At 37.9% G+C, this 24562-nt stretch overlaps 2 protein-coding genes across 2 annotated transcripts; both read right to left on the bottom strand.

The window, feature by feature from the left end:
- Positions 1 to 86: 86 nt before the first annotated feature.
- LOC117214750 (trypsin-4-like) lies at positions 87 to 8661 on the bottom strand. The gene is made up of 7 exons (XM_033461055.1): positions 8213 to 8661; positions 7684 to 7736; positions 7127 to 7215; positions 6896 to 7034; positions 6131 to 6247; positions 4979 to 5125; positions 87 to 458 (listed from the first exon to the last, which is right to left on the bottom strand). Exons 1-7 carry the CDS (start codon positions 8256 to 8258, stop codon positions 303 to 305), a joined length of 747 nt encoding a protein of 248 aa, XP_033316946.1. The 5' UTR covers positions 8259 to 8661; the 3' UTR covers positions 87 to 302.
- Positions 8662 to 10317: 1656 nt separating this feature from the next.
- On the bottom strand, positions 10318 to 15005 carry LOC117214756 (trypsin-2-like). The gene is made up of 5 exons (XM_033461065.1): positions 14873 to 15005; positions 13732 to 13900; positions 12291 to 12426; positions 11394 to 11501; positions 10318 to 10629 (listed from the first exon to the last, which is right to left on the bottom strand). Exons 1-5 carry the CDS (start codon positions 14916 to 14918, stop codon positions 10333 to 10335), a joined length of 756 nt encoding a protein of 251 aa, XP_033316956.1. The 5' UTR covers positions 14919 to 15005; the 3' UTR covers positions 10318 to 10332.
- Positions 15006 to 24562: the final 9557 nt, after the last annotated feature.

Here is a 24562-nt window from a genome sequence, read left to right as displayed (position 1 = left end):
AAGATGGAAAAATTCGACGAAATGAAAGTGTGCAGTTATACGCGCAATACAGGAGAGGAAAATCGTTCGCGAAGAAACAAAAGACGTACTTTCTAGGTTCGTTGTATTTTCATAAAGCCCTTTTACTACGTTCGACAAATTTATAAAGCGAGATAGCTTTGACATCGCCCTGACGATATACGAACGGGTAGAAGAATCTTCCAGCCATTCCGTCATTCCTTTAAAACGGTAGAAGCTTCAGTTTGCCACGACTTCCGGGTAAAGGTTAGCGATGTTGACATTGTAGTTTCACGAATATCATCTCATATATAGTGGATACCGGAATTTGCCGAGATCCAAGCTAGGTAACTGCTGACACGAGTGTATACACCCGGATGTATCATAGTTTTACATCCTAATCCGTAGGATAGAACACCAATCAGCGTCTGGCCTTCCATCAGCGGAGCACCTGGATCACCCTGCAAGCAGACGAGGGTTGACGGTTTCAGTGATTACTTGTAGCTCCGAGTTCTGTCTTTCTCGCGTACAATATCTATTTCTATTGGACAGAAATAGATGCAGCCGTTATCGTTTGACATTTATCATTCGAAATTAAACTACTTTGTCAGTTTATTTTTAGGTATCGAACGATTTTAAGTAAACGTTTCTGCGTTTCAATGGGGGGAAAATAATTATTTTGGGAAAGGTATTCGAATATGATAGAGATATATAAAAAAAGAAGAGTTTTTAAGATATATTGATAATAATAATTACAGAAGAAAACAAATAACCCAGTGAGAAGCGAAAGCGAACTTTGATTTCACTCGATTATTTAGATTCAAAGATGTGAATATAATTTGTAACTTTTTTCTAACAACAGTTGAAAATATCGTTCATACGTGTGATAGAATGCACTAAAAAATAAAATTATCGAGATTGAACAATTGTGGAAGAAGGAAGATAAAACGACTGGTGTCAATAATGGCAGAAGGTTATTTCGAATTTTAAAATCTAGCATCGCCTAGTGCGTTCTACGTATATGTATACTATGCGTTATGATACTCGCCAATAACCTCGAACAAAGAACGCGAAAATTGCCACTGAAGAACGGTTTGAAAATTTCGCTTAGTTTTGCTTCGTTTAAACGCGTTCGCATTCAAAAATTCAGCGTTCGAAATCTCCATCGCGTTTATCTGTTTTGAAAAGACGTGCAACGTTACATAACTTTCGCGGGATTGTATTTCCAATAGAGAAATATTCATGCGAAAGGGACAAGGGAGGGATAAAAAAAAATGGAACAAAAATTGGAATCTATTGGCGATAGAGAACCAACCGAAAGATATAGATTTTTCTATCGCTCTGGCGAATTTTATTGTTATTACTATAACGACGGGGCGTGTAGGAATCTCCGCAGCTTTATGACAATTTTCTATTATGCACGATGAATAATGTTCACTTTCTATTCAGCTGACCGTATTCAAACGTTGCTTATAAACCCGACGTATCTTTTGTGCATTGTATCGGCGAACCGTTAGCACGACGATTCAGTCAGAAATGGAACGCAATGTCAGATATTGGCGTTAACGATATCATCGATGGTGCCTATAATTAATTGGACTTGTTTGAGAATTTGCCAACGTTCTCCCCTTCGCAGAATGAAAAATAAGCAAGAAGATTCAGGAGTGAAATAAATCTTCTGCCAAATCTTAGAAATACGACGGTGTAGTTATCGAAGATACTTTCGGCTATGCGTATATTTGAAATCAAAGCCAAATGAAAATTATACGAGCTGTTCAGAAGTCATATCGATCACTTCCATAAATTAAAAGACAAGAATGAGAAATTATTGAAAGTTTAAATGTAATTGCAGGAATTGAACTAGAAATTATTTCCAACTTCGCGAAAGAACAAGATTTCAACGATGTCGGAATATATGAAATTTTTATTTCTCACTTTAGATCTGATCTATCTTAAAGCACTCGCCCGTGTATGCAATTAAAATCCTTTTCTCTCTTTAAAATACTCAAATCTAACTAACATTAACGTGCGAATGCTAAATTGCGCTTTTCCAACACACAAATCGCAAATGAACTTGCGACGAACCTATAATTATCTGAAATTCCTTGACCCAATGGATACCAAACGTTCGCCGTTCGTTTCGCCTGCTAATTACGGATCGCATAAATTTTCAACCTCGATGGTCCGGTTTATCCGGTCTTTTCCAATTCTGTCCACGTACGAATCGTTCGAATCTAGATCACTGGATTTATCTGCCCGACGTTATCTTTGCGCTCGACTCAAAGCCTTGAAATCAGGCGCATCAGTTTGCTTGACAATTTGATTCGGTCACCGCGCCGCCTGAATTAGTCGAACGTGTGTCTCGACCCGGTAAACGTTAAATTGATCGTTGATTAATTGTACGACCAAGTGTAAGCAGCCAGAGTACGTGGAAAACAATTATAATCGACTGAGACTGTGAGATTGCGTGGAAAAACGGTGCAAATGTGTCGAAAGTTTTTGAAACGCAAAATTAATTAATAAGTAGGCTGCGGATATTTACGTAAATTCATATTTTTATAAACACAACCAAAGAAATAGAACCTATACAGAAATTTATTTAAATATTTTAATTACTGTCTTAATTTGCATACTTCTGCGCGTAAACTAGATGCATTTTATGCGCTTTTACATCTTCAGATTTGCCAGGAAATGCAAATCAAGTACAAATGAAAATTTCTAATGAATCCGAATTCTAATGAAAGATCGCATCAATTAATAGAAACGCTATACGTAAGACCATTTGTGTAGAGAATTTCATTGTGACCTATAAATTTTCGAGCAATTAATACGTTCGATAATTTCTTTAAATTTAATTTTATTCATAGCTTTTATTAAAACAAACCTCGTCGCTTCTATGTATGTATCTATCTAAGCTTTTCAATTACACGATAATAACAAATTCAGTGATTTAATCGTTATACTAGCGACAACCATATGATTGAAACGTTGATCGAAATGTTGACTCGTTGAATTATTATCGCGAACGCGTTGTTAAGAGAAGTTTACAAAGGAAAACTCGAACGAATGCTCGTGTTAATAAACGATAAACAATGCCAATGGAATCCAAGAAATTTCAATAGCCATTGAATATTCAGAGGATAATGTGGTATTGGTGCATGAATCGGGCATTGTTGTTTCACGTATCATTGTTCGTCAAGAAGTACCGTTTCTAAAATTCCAGCTGCATTTTCATGGTAGTTCAACGAATGGACGATTCGATATAAATTTACGATCCTAGATATATGTGTCTGGTTTATGTGATTGTCTTTTAAGGTTCATACTTTTCGATGAAAATAGGTAAAAGAATTAGCTGGTTACACACGTGGACCCTAAAAGATTTTACGGATAATTTCACAAGTTGTAGGTCACAAGTTACTAGCGCTGATAACGAAAAATCGAGGAAAGTTCAGAAACTTATCACGAAATATCCGAGAAATTAATTTCTGCTCTCGATTCTTTAACAGTACCTATATCAAAAAGAGAAGTAGAGTTTGCAGACGATGCGTAATTTGCATTTCAATGATCTTGCCAAACTCTCTTGCACTTCAAAACTATGAAACTATTCGAACTCCTTAACTCATTGTCAGAACTTCAAAAACTTGAAATATGCAATTCTCAACCCTGTACAGAATCCAGTGCTTCCTCGACGCTTCTACCTCGTCTTCGTTTACAACGAACCATAGTAAAAATAACTCGACTTTGTTAAACGACTTTTCTTTGCCTAAGATGCTATCTTCGACGAACAATTAGCTCAACTTTCCCTAAAACATCCACTCGATCATTTATGCTGAACAATCAACCATCCTGTTCGATCCACTAATTGCACGGCAAACAATGACCACCAAAACAAAGTGATCCGTCTTCCTTACCGTCCAACCTGCCAAACCAACCTCCGGTGGCACATTTTTGGGGACTCGTGCTCTGTATTTCGGAAACGGTTGCGGCTAACATCACCGTGTCATGCAAGCAACATGTACGTAACACAGTGTCTCGCATAACTGGGTCAATCACTGTAGCTCGAAAACGGTAGAAAATAGAAAAAGTTTCCGTCAGGCAAAATTGTCTACGTTGGAAACGGTGGTGTTTCGAGGATTTTAGGCTCACCCCTATCTTTTTAAACGAAACTATCGATCTTTTTATACGATCTGTGCGTTTTGTTATTTTCTATTAAAATGCCTAGCATTTCGTGAAAAACAAGGAGAGACATACTCTCGAGTTTTCTGTTATAAATACTACGAAATTAAACGTCAAAAATATCTCTCACGCTGATCGGACTTTCGATCCAAGCGTCTTAATATCGTTTTATACGGAATACAAAATTTCGTCTGTCGGTGCAGAAAAACAATTTTTTAACTCACTAACCCTTAAATCTTATCCATAGGGAATAAAAAGACGCGTCGATCGATTTACATACAAAAAGAGATTTAAAAATTAATCGACTTTCATAGAGAAATTCTTAATACGTTTTCGTAGAAAATAAGAAAACGCATCGATTAGTAGAAAAAGAAACTGGTAGTTCCATTAAGCAAGGTATAGGTGACCTCAAAATCTTTAAAGCTCCACGCCTGTCCAAGTATTCATACCGAGCAATGTATCATTCGAAATCATTTAACTGTGCCTAATGAAATTGTTTCTCATCTTCTGTCCTACCAAAGCTATAATCTATTCCAGTAGCATGGCATATCCTGTATAACTACGTATACAGGTAAAGTGGTGCAGCGTATCAGCATCACACAGAGGCAAGCGTCGAGTGGCATCGCATACGACGAGGTCGAGGAATCTCCTTAGCAAAACCCTTCAGGGCGCTTAACTGCCGCAGGGATGTCGCGGCTCGCGAATCCGCGCATCTCTCCCTTTCCTCTGTCTACGATCTCAGTTTCCAACCGCTTTCTGCCCCTTGGATCTGCTTGTAGGCCACGTTCTCTGATCTCCATCTTACCTGACACGTCTCTACCCCGTGGGTCATGTTACCAGCGCAGAGCATCGTCTGGAACACTGGCTCGTAACAGGGCATCGTCGAGCTGCAGGTACTCTGATTCACGAGCGGTACAGCTGTCACCGTGAGCCGGGATTCCACCGGACCAGCCTGAAAATCGTTGATCGATCAAACAGATCACATGGTGCTTCAGGATAGCTAAGACAATGGCTTGACTGGATAGAGCGTAGTGTGTACCATCGCTGATGTGCGTGGATCAGGATATCGATTGTCGTATGAGAAGATCGATACGTGCAGCTTTATTCGGATTAATCAAGCGACTGAATTGCAACGAGCCAACGTCACGCAAGGCGACGAAAACGCAATTCGATCAATTTGACTAATCCGAACGAAGCTCGTGCTAAGAACGACGCTTTGTTTGTGGGCAGTTTTTAGAAAATTTGAGAAGGTTAATTTGAACATGGAAAAGTAAAAAGTGGAAGAGAGAAGCTTCGATTTAATTCATTGACTATCTTTAAATGTCTCTTTGAACGTTTTCGAGCGAAGAATTTTCATGGAACGAATATCGTGTTGTTACGGTAGGATAAAAATCGTTTGATCTATTGCTTTTGAAAATATCGCGAAATATCGTTCGCGCAATTTTGCCCGGGCGTTAACGAAATTGAAATGCGCGTTGTTGCTTGTTTCTTTATTCGGCAATTGAAAATTGGCCATCATAAAAGGTGTATACATTTGTTTTTTCCGCGTTCGCCAGATATCGTATCAGGACAAAAATGGAATCAGATATCGGGATGAAAGTGAATATTTAGTGAACGAGTTTGCGTTTTAATGATCGCACGATGACACGGAAAGATAATCAGCGCCGAGCATAAAACGAATGTTCGTTTGCTACGATTTTCCAGCGCGATACAATGTTAAAAACACGGCACATTTTCATCGTATTTTACCGTGTTATCGGTAGAAATATTTTTGCCAATTTATATCCGATTGTTGAATATAAGAATCACGTGGCACAGCAACGTTTCACGATACATCAAAATTTATAAAATTAGAAACATAGATAAACGATTAACGAATGGTGCCGACACGTTTTACCAAACTTTATTGACAGCACGAAAGTTTTATTTTATTAATAACATCAGAAACACTACCTACCAGAGTGTGCCTCCAGCCTGTCACGTAACACGTCGTTCCATCATCGAGCTTGTAGTCTTCCTTTTCCGGAAGTTCTATTGGCAACAATTTCTCGCCGAATTGTACGGGGATTCTCAGCTGTGCTCCAGAAAAATACGACATAATTAAATATTTATCTCGAAACGTTTTCTCAATGCCATTTTATTTAATACGATGTTTCCCTCATAAGGATAGAATTTGTAAATATTTTTTGAAAAACTTATATTTCACTTTTCAACGATATTCTCGGGAATTAACATCGTAAACGTCATTGGCACGTTTCGTCCTCAACTTTCCACTAATGCATCATCGCCAGACGTTTATTGAACTTTTCGCGCCTACGTTGAACCGTTCGTTTTCGAGTTTCTGCCACAACAGCTAAATATTTCTATGCCATTTTATCCATTTGCAGAAGAGACAGGAGATATTGGGTTTAAAATCGTTGAAAGAGAACAAAGTAAAAGTATTTCGACGATATCACGGAAAATTAGTTTTCTATAAATTTTCTATCGTTTTGTATCATGTGGGAGATCGATAGTTTACCGTACTTAAAAATAAGTGGAATCTTCACAAGGCGGATACAATTTTAGTGGTTTAGGAAAATCTTCAAAAATGGAAAAATACGTTTAGTAAGAGCACAGCGGTATTAAAAGGTTAAAACAAGTATATCATTTGACTTCAAAATTCTGCCAAAATGTTTAGCTTTCGTTCGACAAAAATCGCCATAACAAGTCAAATTGTTCATACCTTGATAAGCGCGATATCATTGAGCAGCACGTACTTATCAAAATCTTCGTGTACGACGATGTTGGCCACTTCCAATTCGTCTCCTTCGACAGAAAGCATGGACGAACGTACTCGTACAGTCATCGTAGCCGGGTTCGAACTGTAAGCAATTACGTTCCGTTATTCGTTGGCTGGTTCGCGCTGATACGCAATTTCTATAAAACCGCGTGGAATTCCGTGCACGATACTCACCCAAAAACGCAGGACGCCACAGTCATCACCCATGATTCGTGCATTAACGCTCCGCTACAAACATGTTTCCCGTAGATCTCGATGGACACCTGTATCACGCGAGCAATCACCAAACGAAACAATCATAAAACGTAATAGCGTATTTTCTATTCGAGACTATTGCACGTAGAATCGCAAAATTGAATTAATGTACTTAAATCACCATTTGTAAGTATTTGCATGCGTGATGCAATTTGATCGAAAAATGTATATTTTTCTAGAGGTAGTGTTAATTCTTTGCTTTTTGTCATAGTTGCGATCAAACGTTCTTCTAAATTAAAACTCAAACGAACAATGTCTCTACATCGTTCTAACTTCGTGCTTATCTATAGTTGACAAGTAAAAAATATTAGAGTAAATTACTCGGTTTGCACATGTATGTACAACCATACTACTGAAATGGCTGAAGTGTGAATACGTACTAAATGAGCGTTGAACCGAGTTCTTTTAATCTTATCGTCTTAACTATGCACAAATGTTGGCAATCTTCAAATGTTACGATCAATATTTTGACTTACATGATAAGGATACTCTGTGATGTCGGCGTACTTGAAGTTATCGGACGCAAGAACTGCACAGAAAATACAAAATATTTTGTCTGTTAATTCGACACTATTAACACTCGACTGTTATCGTTCACTCGTAGATAATTCATCACGGTTAAGACGCAGTTTACACGCAAATTAAATCAGTTAATTTTAAAGTACATCCTTCTAATTTATATGATAACAATCATTAATATGATTAAAAATTGAACTTTAAGTAATTAAAAATTACATAAAATTAAACAACTTGATACAAATCTACGTGATACAAGCGTGATACAAATGTAGTTAAATGTAAGTAATAAACAAAAATGTATTTGCGATACTCAAGAGTATGGATGTTTGTCCACTTGTGGAAAATTTCGAGGCGTATAAATTTAACGAGACACAGAAAACAAGAAAAATTAAGTACTCGATATCTCTATTTAGATTTAATTGCTTCGTGTTCGCAATTAGCTTTTTTCTGACCCAACCGTATTGGTCTAGAGTTAACGAAACTTACCGTTTCCAAGAAGGATACAAAATAAGATCAGAATTTTTGTAACCATTTTAACACCGATCGATGAGAAGCAACGAGTAACTGGTTGGGTTGTAGAAGCTATGACCAGGTTAAAAGTTGTCGATACTCGTGCGGGGCCAAATATTCCGTTGATATCGCGACGTTATCGATCATTATCCGATGTCCAAGTTCGTCGTCGTTGGAACTTCAAAGGAATCCATTTCACGTAGCCCGATAAATTCGGCGGAAAAAAATGAAACGTTCACAGATTTCTGGTAAAACAGAGTTTCATCGACGCATTCGACCATTCGAGTGAGATCACGATTAGCGATATCGTATCGAGTCTCGACTCGAGATAATGGAACAATCGTGTCAAGATTAGTCACATATCCAATTTGGAGCAATTTGCAACTAATCGATCGGACGTACTTGATAAAACGTATTTCTTGTATTCATCGCGTGTGTACTTTGTGAGCTTTCGAGTGTCCGACCGCTCACGTTTTATATTGTTTTATCCGTGTCTACCTTCAATAAAAGCTTTCAACGCATTTTCTTATCGAAAGGTTCGATCGAACGAAATGAAACGTCGAAGACCGCCGTCAATTAGAAATAGTACGTTAAATAAAATATATTATCTCGCGTCACTCTTCTTCCTTCAGATCCTCATAATTATAGGAATTCCTAATTTTTCGTAATACGTAGATCTCGAGTGAAACTTTATACGATGAATAGACTCGAGATTTTCATGCATTCGCGAGAAATGCGAAAGTGCGTAAATGCGTACGATGCGCGTGATAAAATAAGATGTAGAAATAGCTAAAGTAAAGTAATCATCGCAATATTTGGATAATAAATTTCTAATAAAATTTTATATAATAACTTCAGACGATAGAAAAGTAAACTAGATTAAAAGTTATTAGAAACGAATATCGAGTAATAGAGAGAGAAAAGAAGGAATGAAAGACATTTCAAAGAATTTCAACGCTAGTGCAGATCACGGTAACAGTTATCTTGATCGAACTGTCCAACTGGATAAACTATCGGAGAAAGTTCGCGGTACTCTGGGGATCAAAGGTAGCCAAACGTAAAAAGCATTTCGCGGTTAAGCAAACTATTTCATCCGTCAATCTGTCGTCGAACGTCAATATTGTATTCTCCCTTTGTGAAGCGATTGCTATCGCTCTGTTTTACAATTATAACGGAATAACTAAAGCAAAAGTACGTTCGTACAGTCCGTCGCTATTTCCTTTTCCAAGTTGCTATAATACGAATAATATGGCAGAATATCGGAAAGAAAAATATATCTTGCAGAAAATGACATATTAGGTTCGAATAAAATTTGCGAACATGTGCTTCTTTCCTATTACAAGCTGCGATAAAAGATCCAAGTTATAAAGGAAACGATTAATCGTTCGACGTTTGCGTTCGTGCCTGATAATGATCTAATTGCAAGAACTAACGAACTAGTTTCAATATTATTTCTTTAAAAACTTATTATCGATGGTATTGCGCGATAGCGTTAGTTTATTGTCGATAGCGCTACTCTTGCTTTTGGTTCATTTTCAAACGAAAAATTACCAGCCTTGAGTTGCACGAACCAACGTTGAACTTTTTTAACGCTTACACGACCTTCCTCAAACGCTAAGTTTACGTAATCGGTAACGTATAATTCGTTACAAATTGATAAGTATCAGCTGTCTGTAGTCGCTAAGGTTCGATGCATGTGTATTATTGCAAAGTGTTTCTTCTTCGATGTAGCTGCTAACCACCAACCGTTGGATAAAATTTAATACGTAGTGTTCTAAAAAGAATACATTCCATACGAATCAATCAGAAAATTCACCTCAAGAGAACACATTCCATTACCATTTTGTACGCGTATAGCTCACATACATATGAAACTTGTATTTTGAACATTAAATCAATCACTCTTATTTTTATAATGATTTATATTATATTTACGCAATAACGTTTACAGAAAAATATTTATCAAAAGTATAATACATTCTCTCCTTGAGATATTAACAATATTTTAGGAATATTATTATAGCTACATAGTTATATCAATATAGTATTTTATCGACTACATTGTATTTTAATTACAATTTAAGGATAATTATCTTTTAAACTCCACTGTGGGTCTTGATCCAGGACCGTAGATTAGCAACGTTCGTGTAAACACCAGGATATTTGGGTTTGGCGCACCCATAGCCCCAGGACACGAGCCCATACAGTAATCCATCAGCCGTCAAGGGTCCACCAGAGTCACCTTGGCAGGCATCTTTTCCACCTGAGGTGTAACCGGCGCATATCATTCTATCGGTGATCTTGTTCATGTACCTGTACGCATCTGCACACTCTGATTTGCTCACTATCGGGACCGATACTCTCATCAACCGTGCAGAAGTCGATCCGCCTTCCTGTAACCATTCAGGAATTAACTTTCATTTATTTTATGCGAGGAAGATGAATTTTGAGCGATTAACTTTTATTAATTTTATATGAAAAATAATATAGATACTGTAAGTTTGGAAAAATACTGGTTGATATATCTAATAATTATTGCTTCTCGATATGAAATTTAAGTTGATATTTATAATATACAGGGTGGTTGGTAACTAGTCGTACAAGCGCAAAGGGGGTGATTCTACGTGAAAAAAGAAGTGGAAAATATAGAATAAAAATTTTACGTTTGAGGCTTTGTTTTCGAGAAAATCGACTTTGAATTATCGCTCGGTACTCGTGCACTTTATCACGTCTCGTTATAACGGATCTCACTGTAGATCGTTGTCTCGATGGAAAAATTAAAACAAAAAAATTTTTTTTTAAATGTTTATTCTATATTTTCGACTTCTTTTTTCGCGTAGAATCGCCCCCTTTCCGCTTGTACCACCAGTTACCAACCACCCTGTATATAAATATATATTTCTTCAATAACTTTATCATTTTTATATTTACAAAATATTGTAAACAAAGGTTTCGTTACGATTCAACTATTGCGTTTACCACAGTCCTATAAATTTCTTTTTACAAAGTTTCTCGATCAGGGTATTAAGAAATCTTTTAAGAAAGTAAGACAAGAGCTTGTTTTAAAGAGTAACAGTTGGACGTACATTAAACAACAAATAATCTTTTAGATAAATAGTTTACTCTCGTTTGAAAGTTAAATGGTCGACCCACGTACCGTAAGCGCACCCCATCCAGTCACGTTCACCATCTTATTAGGCAAAAGTTCCGTGTTTGCCAGTTTTATAGGTTGCACATTCGTACCAAACTGGACTGTGCCATTAATCTGAATCACAATTTTTATCGCATTAAGTTCAACAGTTCTTTGCTACTAAATTAAAATGATCGATAGTATGACAAAATTGTAATCAAACTTATCTAAAAGAAATCACGATCAGTAGGTGATATCAAGATTTTTACATGCCAATGTATTACAATTAATTACAATACAATATAATATGTTATTGAAACGACTCTCATTTAATTACAAACAAGTATTTCTGATTATCACATAACAGCGATACTAAACGCAGTTAATCAACAAACTGCAAATATATTCGACGCTTCGTTCGAAATCCGTAGCGATAATTAAAATAAATATCTCATTCTTGGTAGATAATATTTTAATCGCTATCATTTTCATTCTATTATTGCTTTTCTCTGTTTCCTTATATCGTTCTACAGCATTGGTACAGTGTCATGTACATCTTGTATGTAATAACAAGAGCATTAAGTTTTATGCGTATTTTTTTTAATTTAACGCGAGTTTTATGAGTCGAAAAACGATACGAAGAAAAATCGTATTGACGATATTTTGTCAACCGAGCGTCTTTCGTACGTTAGTATACCGTTTACTCGATAAATATTGAAAATTCAAATTCATTTATTTCACATACATACGTATACATCAGATACTTTCTATACATATACATGTGATACTTTACATAAACACATACATACGATATTTTACTTTTGGCGATTTTTGTATGGAAAATTCAGAATCGGCATCTTTCGCCCAATTACCCTGTCATGATCGTTTTATAATATGCAATTATATGATATTTTTTCTACGTACCTCCAAAAGGGCGACATCAAAATCGATGGTTCGCGCATTGTACCTAGGGTGTCGAATGATATTTTTTATTCCATAAGGAGTGCCCCAGTCTTTGTGACTGCTACCAATTCGTATAGTATATTGGCTCGGAGATGATCTGTAATCGATAGAGCGTCAAAATACCAACCAGCCCGGATTTCCCTCGTACACGATGTACATACAACGAAATGCACTTTGTTGGTTTTCCAAAATATGCGTATGGTGTTTAACGACCTTATTGTTATTGCATAATGGCCGGCAATCGGAATGGAATGCGAGCCACAAAGCCGATTTAATATCGCGATAGCTTTAATAATTATTATCGTAATGAGCCAGTGAACATTCCGATGCGCGAAAATACCCGGATCATCCGTATGATCGTATCATGGTACTTCATCCCGGTGTTCGGCGGATTCGATTATTCAAAATGGCAAAGTAAAAGTAACATCGACTCGTTGACAAGTATAATATGGCGTCATTACAGCGAAATTGTGACGTTGCCGTGTAGTTGAGGAATTTGAACGACCATCCTGTAATTCTGCTCTTCGTGTTACAGATTAAAGCGCGGAAAAGATCTTTAATTTTACTAGAAGAATATTCGTTGCCAATGTAATTGATTATTATTTTCTAACTTTTAATTGGTAAATGGTAAATATGGTGGAAACATAGAAACCGAGAGGGCACATAATTGAATTTTAGACAACTGTATCAGAAGTGGTTGAGTTCGACAAATTCAAGTTAGCGTATTTACGATAAACGAAGAAAATGATTTGAGAATTCTAAAAATAAATCCTGTAATTCTGTTCTTCGTGTTACAGATTAAAGCGCGGAAAAGATCTTTAATTTTACTAGAAGAATATTCGTTGCCAATGTAATTGATTATTATTTTCTAACTTTTAATTCGTAAATGGTAAATATGGTGGAAACATAGAAACCGAGAGGGCACATAATTGAATTTTAGACGACTGTATCAGAAGTGGTTGAGTTCGACAAATTCAAGTTAGCGTATTTACGATAAACGAAGAAAATGATTTGAGAATTCTAAAAATAAAGATAGAAAATATTATAATTTACTTTCGACGGAACACGATCTTAGTTGCAAACATTCCTGCAATACCCTGTATCAACAGAATGTATATAAATTGAATTTTATGAAAAAAATCCCTAGCTAAATTCTTCCTACGATAAACGGTTTTCCTGTTAATTAATTGTAGCATTTCGTCCGCAAAATATCGATTTAATGGGTAAGCCAAGAGATTATCGCGCGAAGGATAAATTCAATTAAAGTTCGTTGAACGCAATCAAAGTCGAGATTACTACGTTTTGGTCCGGAAGATTCATACGCCACCAATGTGAAGCAGACGTTTATTCACGGTTGCTTAACGCACGCATTACTGTTAACTTTATGTATTTGTGTTATTACCCCACGCAATGAGCTGCAGTGATGGCCCAATTACTACTGATGATCGAGCCACCGCAAATGTGTCCGCTAGTTTGCAAACTCAGTTGATGCGGATGTTGACCTATGTCGACCTGGCTTCCTCCAATGATTCGAGGGTCCGGAAACAGAGAGAGCGGCTTCGGCACAGAGCCTGTGGCATTAAATTAGAGAAAATGAAGTAAGGAGATTCATTGGAGAAAAACACGATGGATAGATAGCGATATTTGTTATTCTTTTGATTGTAATACCATTTGATGATTATGAGAGAAGAATTTTAATACGACATGATGAAAACAACCCGTTATGGATCTAATCACGCGAGTCTTTTAAAAATAGCTTAGTTCAAACTTAAAAATAGCGATAGTTGACTGTTGCGAGAAGCATTTCTTTTTTTTTTTTTGTTGAAAGAACATATTTTTAAAATGTTTAAAGGAATGAAAAAAAAACACATACACACCCCTTTCTATTTCACCCTCGCATCGATATATCACATGCAGCGATCGTATCTAATTACACAGTGCGAATCAGAAAAGGAACTTATTTGAAATATTCTATAAAGTGTACGACGAAAGCAGTTGTAAGATTTCAATTGGATTTTTCCATCGAGCCGCAGCAATGGATTACAGGCACTTTAACAGGACTGTTGCGAGAAGCTTTTCGAAAGAACACATTTTTAAAATGTTTAAAGGAATGAAAAAAAACACATACACACCCTTTCTATTTCACCCTCGCATCGATATATCACATGCAGCGATCGTGTCTAATTACACAGCGCGAATCAGAAAAGGAACTTATTTGAAATATTCTATAAAGTGTACGACGAAAGCAGTTGTAAGATTTCAACTGGATTTTTCCATCGAGCCGCAGCAATGGATTACAGGCACCTATCATATTTAATTACTCTATGAAAACCAACAAATTATTTATTACTTATAGTCTATAAAGCATATAGTAAAAGCAGCTTCAAAATTTCGATTCGATTATTACTCCCGTCTATTTTACTTTCATACGTTACAATGTAATTACACAGCGTGAAAAGCAGGAAAGAAACGATACGTTTGTAACGCGGAGCGATCGTATAAGAGAATTAAAGGGCGGTGGAAATCCCTTTGCTCGCACTCACCGAGGCAGCCGACGATGAAAGCAGCGAGTAAAACGATTCGCAACATCTTAGAACAATATGAAGATTACGCGTAGCGAACAGCTTTTATACGAAAAACTTGCTGCACTGATTCAGCGAAAAATCCTTATCTGAAGACAATGTACCGTGTTTTGTCCAAGTAGCACATGGTGCAGACATTCGTAACGTGGCGAGGGATGAGCGGGGATAGAAAGCATAGGGGACAAGGGGGATGGCAGATCGCGTAGGAGAAGAATAGCTGTGCCTTTTCGTAAACGCGATTGCAACGATATCACGAGATAAAAGTCGCGTCGTAGTATGCGAGAGGCGCGATAGGATTTTGAATAAGCGCACACTTCGCTCGATAAGGAATCTTCAATGATCTTGCTGCACGTCGCCCCTGTGCACGTTTTCTGATCGCAATGAAGCTCGGTCTTGCGACGAGCCTTCGCGACAGATTGCTCGAACCATGCTCCGTTATTACGATGAAATCTCCTTAAGAATCGAATTTTCCTTGCTGCTGCGCAAATTTTCCATCTTTTTCTTATAAGCACGCTCGCGTTACAAACGCGAATTATAAGCTATGTTGCTGGGCGTAGTGTGTAACGCGTAGACTGAGGATTTTTACACAAATCCGCATCTTTGTAAACACGAACGACGAAATAAATTCCAAATAGCGATTCTCCACTTTACATAGGATAATTCATTTATTTCTACATATTAGCTATGTATATTCCGTACGTGTTTGGATCTTTCGATTTCCTATAAATACATAAATACCTCAGATAGGTAATATGGAAATCAGGAAGAGAAGAAACGATAGAAAGAACATTTCTGGTTCGGTCGTGGAACTTTGAAGTTGCCGGACATTTTAATCCCCTCGTCTTTCATCCCGTTACTTTTAGAATATTCATATAAAGTTACGAAATTTCGTAAGAGTCTCTTGCGATAATTCATGCAAAATTTTACGGTATAGAAATAGATTCTACAGGCAAATTATTTGCCATTGTAGTATGTACTCGCATAGATAATGATACATTAACAAGCAAGTATCATGTCAAAAAATAATTTATTAGTCGATGGAATTGAAGTTGAATGGAATCGAAACGACAAACTATGAACTATGAATAAAGAAATCGATAAAAATATTACAACCGCTGAATAAATTATTATTTCACCCTCTGTGTTAATATCTTCTATCGAAGATTAATTTTATATTATTTTATATTATATTCAAGTTTATATACATATGTATATAACGATATATAAAAATCGATGTATTACATTAAACGTAAGATTTGCCCCTTTACGAATGAAATTTTAGCTTGATATTTCTGGAAAAATCGTTAAATTATTACATCATAAATAATTCAACGATTATTAAATATTATTACATCACTCTTTTCGGCATGTTCTAATTTAGCCTAATTGCTTCAACGACTGACAAAGATATACGATCTCGACGTATCGACATTTTTTATCTGTAATAAAGCTAAATCATCTTTAAACATCCTGATTTATTTAAATTTACAATTGACAGCGTCGCTATTTTCATAGGACGTTATTAGCAACCGGGGACCGATTGCTCGTTCGCGGTTGGTCGTTAGAATTTGAAGGCTAATTGCACACGTTGATTTACACATTTTGTCAGCAAATATATGGATCACTAACGATTGTCCTGCGATTAAACATCCTGCAACGACCGATTGCCGCACGCCACGATTCCATGAAATAAAGCGCAACACAACCAATGTGTATTAGCTTGTAGCAATTCTAAAAGTTAATCGTGTAATCGGTTTCCCCGGCAGCTTTGTACACTTTGTCATCGAATTTTAGTTGCTATCAAAATTAATCATGTTTTTTCTTTATTAATCTCCCTTCGATCAGTCGCAGGTTACATTTTATTTCTCGATAAAACGACCACGAGACGATAATACAGTATTTTCTCCGCGGTAAAGATTCGCGCTTCGATTTTCAGAATTCTTTATCCATCTGTTTTTACGTTGTTGTTTGTTTACGAAGATCAAAGCTTCGTTAGAACTTTGTTACTCCGCTCGTATCTCAACATCCTTAGCTTAATTTACTTTGTATCTACGATTCCATCTCTCTAACACCTTTACGCTATTTTTCCTTCTTATCTTTTTGCGCTACTAATACTAACTTGTATACTGTAATACGAAATGCGATTATCGTTCATTGCATTACTACGGATATGCTGTGTCTAACACAGTCCACCAGATTCGATCACCATAATAGTATCTAACGCTAGGAACAAAACACGAAGCTCGGAACATGCACCGCTCTACCTCGTACCCTTGTCAGCTTTTCGCGAGAAAACGCATTTTCCAGAGGCGCCGTTAATCGATAGAAGCGCGATAAAGAGCCAATGACACGTTTCGTAACCACGTACAGCTACTGCCAAACAATTATCGTATCTTTCATATTTATCTCTTTCAATGCTGAAATCAATTATTCGCCGCTTAATCTCCGATTAATTTCATCTGTATTTTTCTGTCGTTTTGTTCGCCCAAGTCGTTGCAGTCAATCGAGATACTTCAATGTTATCGCTGTAATCTATTGTTCCGACTCCATACGATGCTTCGATCACAGATACGTATCTTGTTTATTTAGTTAAAAAATCAGTCACGATCGATAAACGAAAAACTGTTTGAAATATTTAGGACAGTTTCGATAAGATTTCCTTTTTATAACCGCATCGAGGATTAGAGCGGATCGATCGACTTACACGACAGTTTCTTCGTGCCCCGTTATCTCGTTACTAGTTAGCCAAACGTGGCAGAAGAGGAAGATCGGTAAAATTGGTTTTCATCGATGACGATCGAAACGATGTTCGAATTCTTCGACCGGTAGCTCGATTCGTTTTCCTACTGACGTTCCTCGGGACTTTTAATCCGCAAAGAGAAGCGAAACCGTGAAGACAACTGGAAGAGGAATGGAGCGCGAGTCCCATAGCTTTAGTAGCAAAGATTCCATCGACATCGTCTGGTTCATTGCTAATTAATTAGTTTTCGATCCGGCCGACTTTCAATGGCCGCTCCATCCGCTTTTTTCCCCTTCGACGATAACCTCGCTTATTCCACGGGAGAACTTCTCTAATAGAAATTCTTGCTGCAATTATTTCACAGGTAAAACGAGTTGAAAGCCGGACTTACGATCGAACGGAACGAGTCGCGCTGCTCCGGATAAGGCACGAAGAAACGTGAAATGTTCCGCCTTTAAGGGAACACTTTCGAACGTTCGCGTTGAAAGCAGAAGTACCGTGTCAGAGAACGTTCTTAGTCGCCTTTGCTATGGCTGTTTTCACAAAGCGCTTAGTCAGTCGATCAATTGGCGAGTGCGTAATTAGATTTACGGACTCTGCATATGCGGCGATACTTTAACCCGTCAACGGAATCGTATCTTAAGTAGAAACTTCTCTAATCACGGAATTAAAAGTTAATAAATAACAAAAAAAAAAAAGAACAAAGAAATAAACCAAAGAAACTACATACGTGTTAAATTCTATGTAAAAACGCGAAGTTCCATATCGTTGGAAAATTACTTAATTTTAAAGATGACAAGAAAAAAATAATTATTCGTACGCGTGATCTCTTGTTTCAATTTTACGCTAAAGATTTTGTTGAAACATTGGTAGCTCTATTTTTTCCGCGCCAGAGTTAAACGCAACAACTCCCAAACGCATCGCGCACAAAACTTCGAAAACAAACCATTCGCATGAAGAAAAAGAAAAGAAAAGAGAAATCGCGGTATATAAATATTTTAATCGGGAAGCAAAAATAGATTCGACATCTCGTAGCAATATCTTTAAGACAGCACAAACCGTACCAGGTCAAACGTTGCGCAATACCCAGGGATATGCGGATCGCGCGACAGCAGGCAGCGCTGTCTACTTATACGCCATATTTCGAGGATTGTTACGACGGAATAAAAGAGTAACACGACAGGCTGTGCACTCGCCGACATCGGTCTCGCCACCAGCGATTAACATATAAATCAAATCTCTGCCGGTGCAACCCATCCGCCGAAACCTCGACCCGAGCTACCCTTCCCATCCAAGCCTACCAGATTTGCCAAATCTCGCTGATGCCAGCGTAAGATACGTGTCTCTGGCAGCCTGTGCTCATCCTTTGGATAGCTTACGAACTTTCGTCCCGTCGCAAACCCGAAACTCGTCGTCGATACAACCTACGATCCTGATTGAATATGTCACGGAGATGAAACCGGCCGCCTGTCAAGAATCGACGAGACTTTCGCGACCAAACTTCCTGCAACTTACCGCCAGCGCGCGAGCAGCTTCGCGAAAGGTTCGAGAAGAAGGTGAGTCAGTTTTCGTAGCAATCGTCGAAAGAGGTCGTTTTTCGAAATATCGGATAATTTAAAGAAGGATGGAAGCTCGAGTAGTTTGTACGTCGTAGATCGAAGGCGGATCGTGCGCTATTTGGGTGTTAAGTTTTTTGGGTACCACGATGTCATTCGATAAACGCGGAAAATAAAGTCCATTGCCGTCGATATTTTTTTACGTTCATGCGACCTAGCGACTGCAAAAAAAACGGTTCTCTAACGTAGAATAGTGGAAGAAGAGAACGATAGATTCGAAGCCTTTTTCAGGATAACTGATAAATTCATAATGTTTTGTAAGAAACGAATATTAGTTTAAATGTTAATTACGCTATTTAATTCAGTTTGTTCGTTAGTAATATCTTTCAAACGTTCGCGCACTTAATCTTGAAATCAAATAAAACGATAGTAACGTGGAATTGATCGATGGCATATTGAATTTCAAAATTATTTCTCCGTAAGAGATAAATACATTTTATCATGTTTTCACCTACCATTTCTATTTCATAATCGAAGGCTGAACGATTTTAAGATTCTATATATGTGATCAGTTCCACGTTACACATCGAAATTGCATACGCGCTTTTGAAGTAAAACATTCTTTAAACACTGCTGGCCATAATATCACGGTATCGAAGATATTAAAATATTGTTCGTCTTAATCATCACACCTTTACCTTCCATAGAACTTTGTCAACTTATCAATTATTCTTTAAAAGTTCACATCTTTCGAGAAATTGTTTTTATCTTCAATCGTGCGAATGAGCAGACTTAAAAGCAATCTTCCGATCGATGTTGGTATCAACGAAATCGTCAGCCGGGAAAGCGGAGTATTGATACAGCGACGTCAAAATTTTCCAGTAGCTCGAAGCGAGAATTCGTCGACGAGAAGATTGCCAACGTAATTTGAACGGAAAGAATGGGAGGCAAAATGTGTGACCAAGGCGACAGATCGCCGTAAGTCTGCCGTGAAAGGACTAACGAGTGCCATCCTGGAAGAATTCTTCGGCCAACCGCCGCTATTTTCTGCTTCCTGCATTTTCCCCTCGTACCTGTCCGTGCGTCTTCTCGTTTCTTGTTTCCTCTCCTTCTTGCCGTCCAAAGTTTGTCTTTTCTCGTCCAGTTCGCTATTAGTTCATCTTCGATCCTGTTCCACCGACCGTTTTGGTACTACGTCGATTGGATTCCTTCTACCGACGATGGTCAGCGTCGAAGATTTCGCGATTACTACGAGGCAGTGTGTAGCTACGTGATTTCGAAACCATCGTTGGCGTTGATTGTCGAAAATTTCGAAAATTTCAGACGTACGTGCCGCGATATTTCTTTCTTTCTCTCGTGGAAATACAAGGGCAAGAGTAATTTTGAAACAGACATATTTGAAAATATGGCGAGTCGAATCGGGATCGGCACGAATCGAGTAGATTCAGTAAATTAGATAACTACGAAGTCACAGTTTATTTCTTTATATTTGTTGCTTTATTCTTGATATACATCCCTGTAACGAAATGTTAGTCAGTGATCAAACGAGCAATTTGCCCAATGATTGAACGTAAACTTCTATTACACGCGCGCAAAATCATTGGTAATAGGAAGAACTAATCAACTTTTGTTCTATAAACATCGGTTATTCAAACTGCGTTAAACAAAAGTACCATTTACATATTAAAATTGTTTCCTGTTTACACGTATATGTATCCGTAAATGGCCTATTTATGCAACCTCCACTTCCATCCTCATAAAATAGCTTTTGCCGGTCAAAAAGTTTACACATTATAAAATGCTAATTTCTTTCAAACTTTTATGAGTAAATATCAAAATTTGCGTAACTTCTTGACTAATCGAGAACTCGACCGCAAGTTCCCAATCACCGTGTTGCAAATATTTCTGCGTATTACTGAAAGCTACGTTACGTGGTAGAGTAACTACGTACGCTCTCCATAATTCGTATAAACCCGGCATAAATTATACGATGTGATAAATGTATTAAATGGAAACTCGCTATAGACACTTTCGATTCTTCCTCCACGGCGGCAACACCGCCGATACGCTTAAACAACTAAAACACGAGACATATTGAATACATAATTGGCTTGCAGGATTGCTGCGAAGTCTTCGAAGGCGCGAGGATTACCGTGAACCTGATTGCTCGGCAGCTTTGTGACGCAATTTGGATTTTCCACCCTTATCCTCTCGCACGCTTCGTACCTCTCGAGTTTCTACGTCGAGGCTACACGATACTTCCAAAGCGTCGTACAGACTGAACTGCTTTCCTTATTAAACTGTCCAATGAATTGAATAATGAAACGACGCACATCCGAACAGGAAAACCGGAGAATCGCGCAATTGTAGAAAGCGCGTAATTTCGATTTTCTCGGATCGACTACTAAAAGCAGGGATCGACGAAGGTCCGATTCTAAAACGCAACATCGGTTAATTCATAATCATAATTAATAATAACGTTATAGATTTCATGGAATCGAAGCACGGCGAAAGATTATAAGTTCGAAAGAACGAATCTTTATCGCTGCAAGTACGCGCGCGTTGTGCATTAAATTCAGTCGCCGCACACACCATATTGCGATTTGCATACGTTTAAGACTAAATAAACACGTACAGCTGCGGGGCCGCGGCACAGCTCGTTGCCGAAGTTTAAACAGAGTTTAAGGTTCAAACTCTTATTTTGCGGTGCATCTGTTCCGCGCTGGTGCAAGTAATTTATTACGTCGCAAAACTCGTGTCTCCCCGCATTGCATAGCATTTTCTCCTGCGCGTACACTCGCCTACGAACAGCCATAGCCCGTAACACGTGAACAAAAACAAAGAAGAACGAAAACCATCGGAACGCCATCGGTTATTAAAAAGCCAAACGAAAGAGGCGCGCTCGTGAACGTATCGTTTCTTCCGTTTGTAAGCGAGAAAACTCGCGTGGTAAAGTTTGCGATACGGAAATTACGCGACGAAGTAATAAATCAAATGGAGATAAACGACAGAAGCGAGTGTCGCGATAGGAGTGAACAGGATAGAGGGTGAAATACAGGACGAAAAAATAAAGGAAAGCGTGGAACGTGTCGCCTGTAGGTGAAAGAAGTTGCGTCAAGGGAAATAGTAAGTTTACGGGCGGCGTGTTCGCAGAAGCGGACGAAAAGTTCCGAGAAAACAATGACGAAATAAAACGCCGTAACGTATGTACCCAGGTTTCACGGCAGCCTTGGGCGGTCGTTCTTCCTTCTCGTACTCGTACGCGAACGTTTCCCAACGAGCCCGCTTTTATGCACTGTACGACCTCGGAATGTTAGCAGTGGCAGCTACCGGGTATAGAAATTGTAAGTAAAATTCAGCGACGGTACACGAGGGTAGAATGGCTGAAAAGATCCGAAGTCAACTTTCGGGGTAATTCGTAACTGAAAATACCCCTTCAAATTCAGTTTCCGTGACGGGAAAGCGTGCACGACCTTTCCGTTCTCCGTCAAACCGTCAAAGGATGAATGCTTCCCTTCTTTCCCTTTGTTGCGCGTGTCTATTTGAATTTGTTCGATTTGATTATTCGCCTCGGATAAATTACCTAGAAGTTACGTGAAATTGAGTTTTGGCAAGGGTAGAGGCTGTACTATCGGGAAAAGAAACGCTTAATGCGACTATCGTTCGGCTAAATTATTTTGAAAATACGTGAAACGCCTTTCCTGACAAGACGTCGCGCTTCGGTCGTGATAAAACATAAGTTTTTACCGATTTACGCAGTTTCTGCGCCAATCTTCTTCATAGACGTAAACTATAAAAAACTCTTACAAAACTGAAACAACCGTATTCGTGCGTATCATTGAAAATACGTACGTACGTCGATACAGACAGTTCTTAACTTGGTTACAAATTGATATTTGTAGCGAATCACTATTTACTGACGCCGTTTATTTATATACAGGGTGGTTGGTAATTGTTGGTACAAGCGGAAAGGGGCTGATTCTACGCGAAAAAGGAAGTCGAAAATATAGAATAAAAATTTTTCGTTCGAGGCTTTGTTTTCGAGAAAATCGATTTGAAATTTTCGCTCGGTACGCGTGCACTTTATCGCGTCTCGTTATAACGGATCTCACTGTAGATCGTTGTCTCGATTGACGTTTTTTTTTATTCTACAAATTTTTATTCTATATTTTTTATTCTATATTTTCGACTTCTTTTTTCGCGTAGAGTCACCCCCTTTCCGCTTGTACCACCAGTTACCAACCACCCTGTACATACCCTAACAATTTTTACGAGGCAACCTGCCTATGTTCGTTCTCGCGGTTTGAAAGCTTAAAATCTCAATTCGTGAAATACAGGTATCGTTTCCCGTATGTGAATATAAATAAAATGATCGCGTATAAAAATAGTCTGTAGGAAAGTCTGTGCAACGTTATACGGATGTCTGTATCTTCTCATAAATACGTCTAGTCAATCGCGATAGTATTGCTCGTACGGCGAGGATTGTTCAAAAAGCTAGGAATCAAGTTTAACGAGAAGCAAATTGAATAATTAGATCGACGATTAGACACGATATACGCAGCTTGAACGTTCGATTCGCGGTAAGACGGTACCCTTATCGACCTCGTCTCGATGCGGTTGTTAGCTTATTTACACCATGGATGATTAAAGCGAGTACACCGCAATACAGCATGTAGCACAGTGCGCTAAAACAATACGTTATTGTAAGTACAATGGCCTTCGTTACATCTGGCCCGCGGGCAATCAGCTTTTGTATTTCAGTCTCACGTATTGTCCGTCGTACGCGGCATATATGTATATACTTATGGGACAACGGAATTTTTCTGAAATTTGATCTGCTAATACGCAACATCCGTCGATTTTTTTTCTTTTCTCTATACCGATTCGCTAATTACTCGGTCGTAGATGGAATAACACGTATTGAAATAATTTTTAACGTAATTAAATTTTAACGATGTATTTAATATTCTATATATATTTAATATTCAAATTTTCTCTCGATAATCGTTGTTTTATTCGTACTTCGATTAAAAGGTATCCATTGTAATTGATATAAATTTTCAAGCGATTTATACGCTAATTTATTTGACTTTCAAAAAGACTGTAATATCTCTCAAAGTTTAATTCTTTAAATAACACGATTTGTTTAAAAAAAGCTTCAATGGCTGTAACTTTTGTAGCATAATATTTTCGGTTCAAAGTTTGCTTAAACATATAAACACGTAATAATACGCGGAGAGGAAAATTTCCAAACTTTACTCTCAATATTTTGATTTAGTTAGCTTGCTCGCCCCGACTATCTGATAGATAATTTTCGCCTGAAAAGTTGCTCGTTTTATTGTCGAATCGCAGTTG

Source organism: Bombus bifarius, unplaced genomic scaffold (assembly GCF_011952205.1).
Source record: "Bombus bifarius isolate JDL3187 unplaced genomic scaffold, Bbif_JDL3187 scf7180000009243, whole genome shotgun sequence".
Classification (NCBI taxonomy): domain Eukaryota; kingdom Metazoa; phylum Arthropoda; class Insecta; order Hymenoptera; family Apidae; genus Bombus; species Bombus bifarius.
This window is presented reverse-complemented; position numbering and strand designations above follow the sequence as displayed.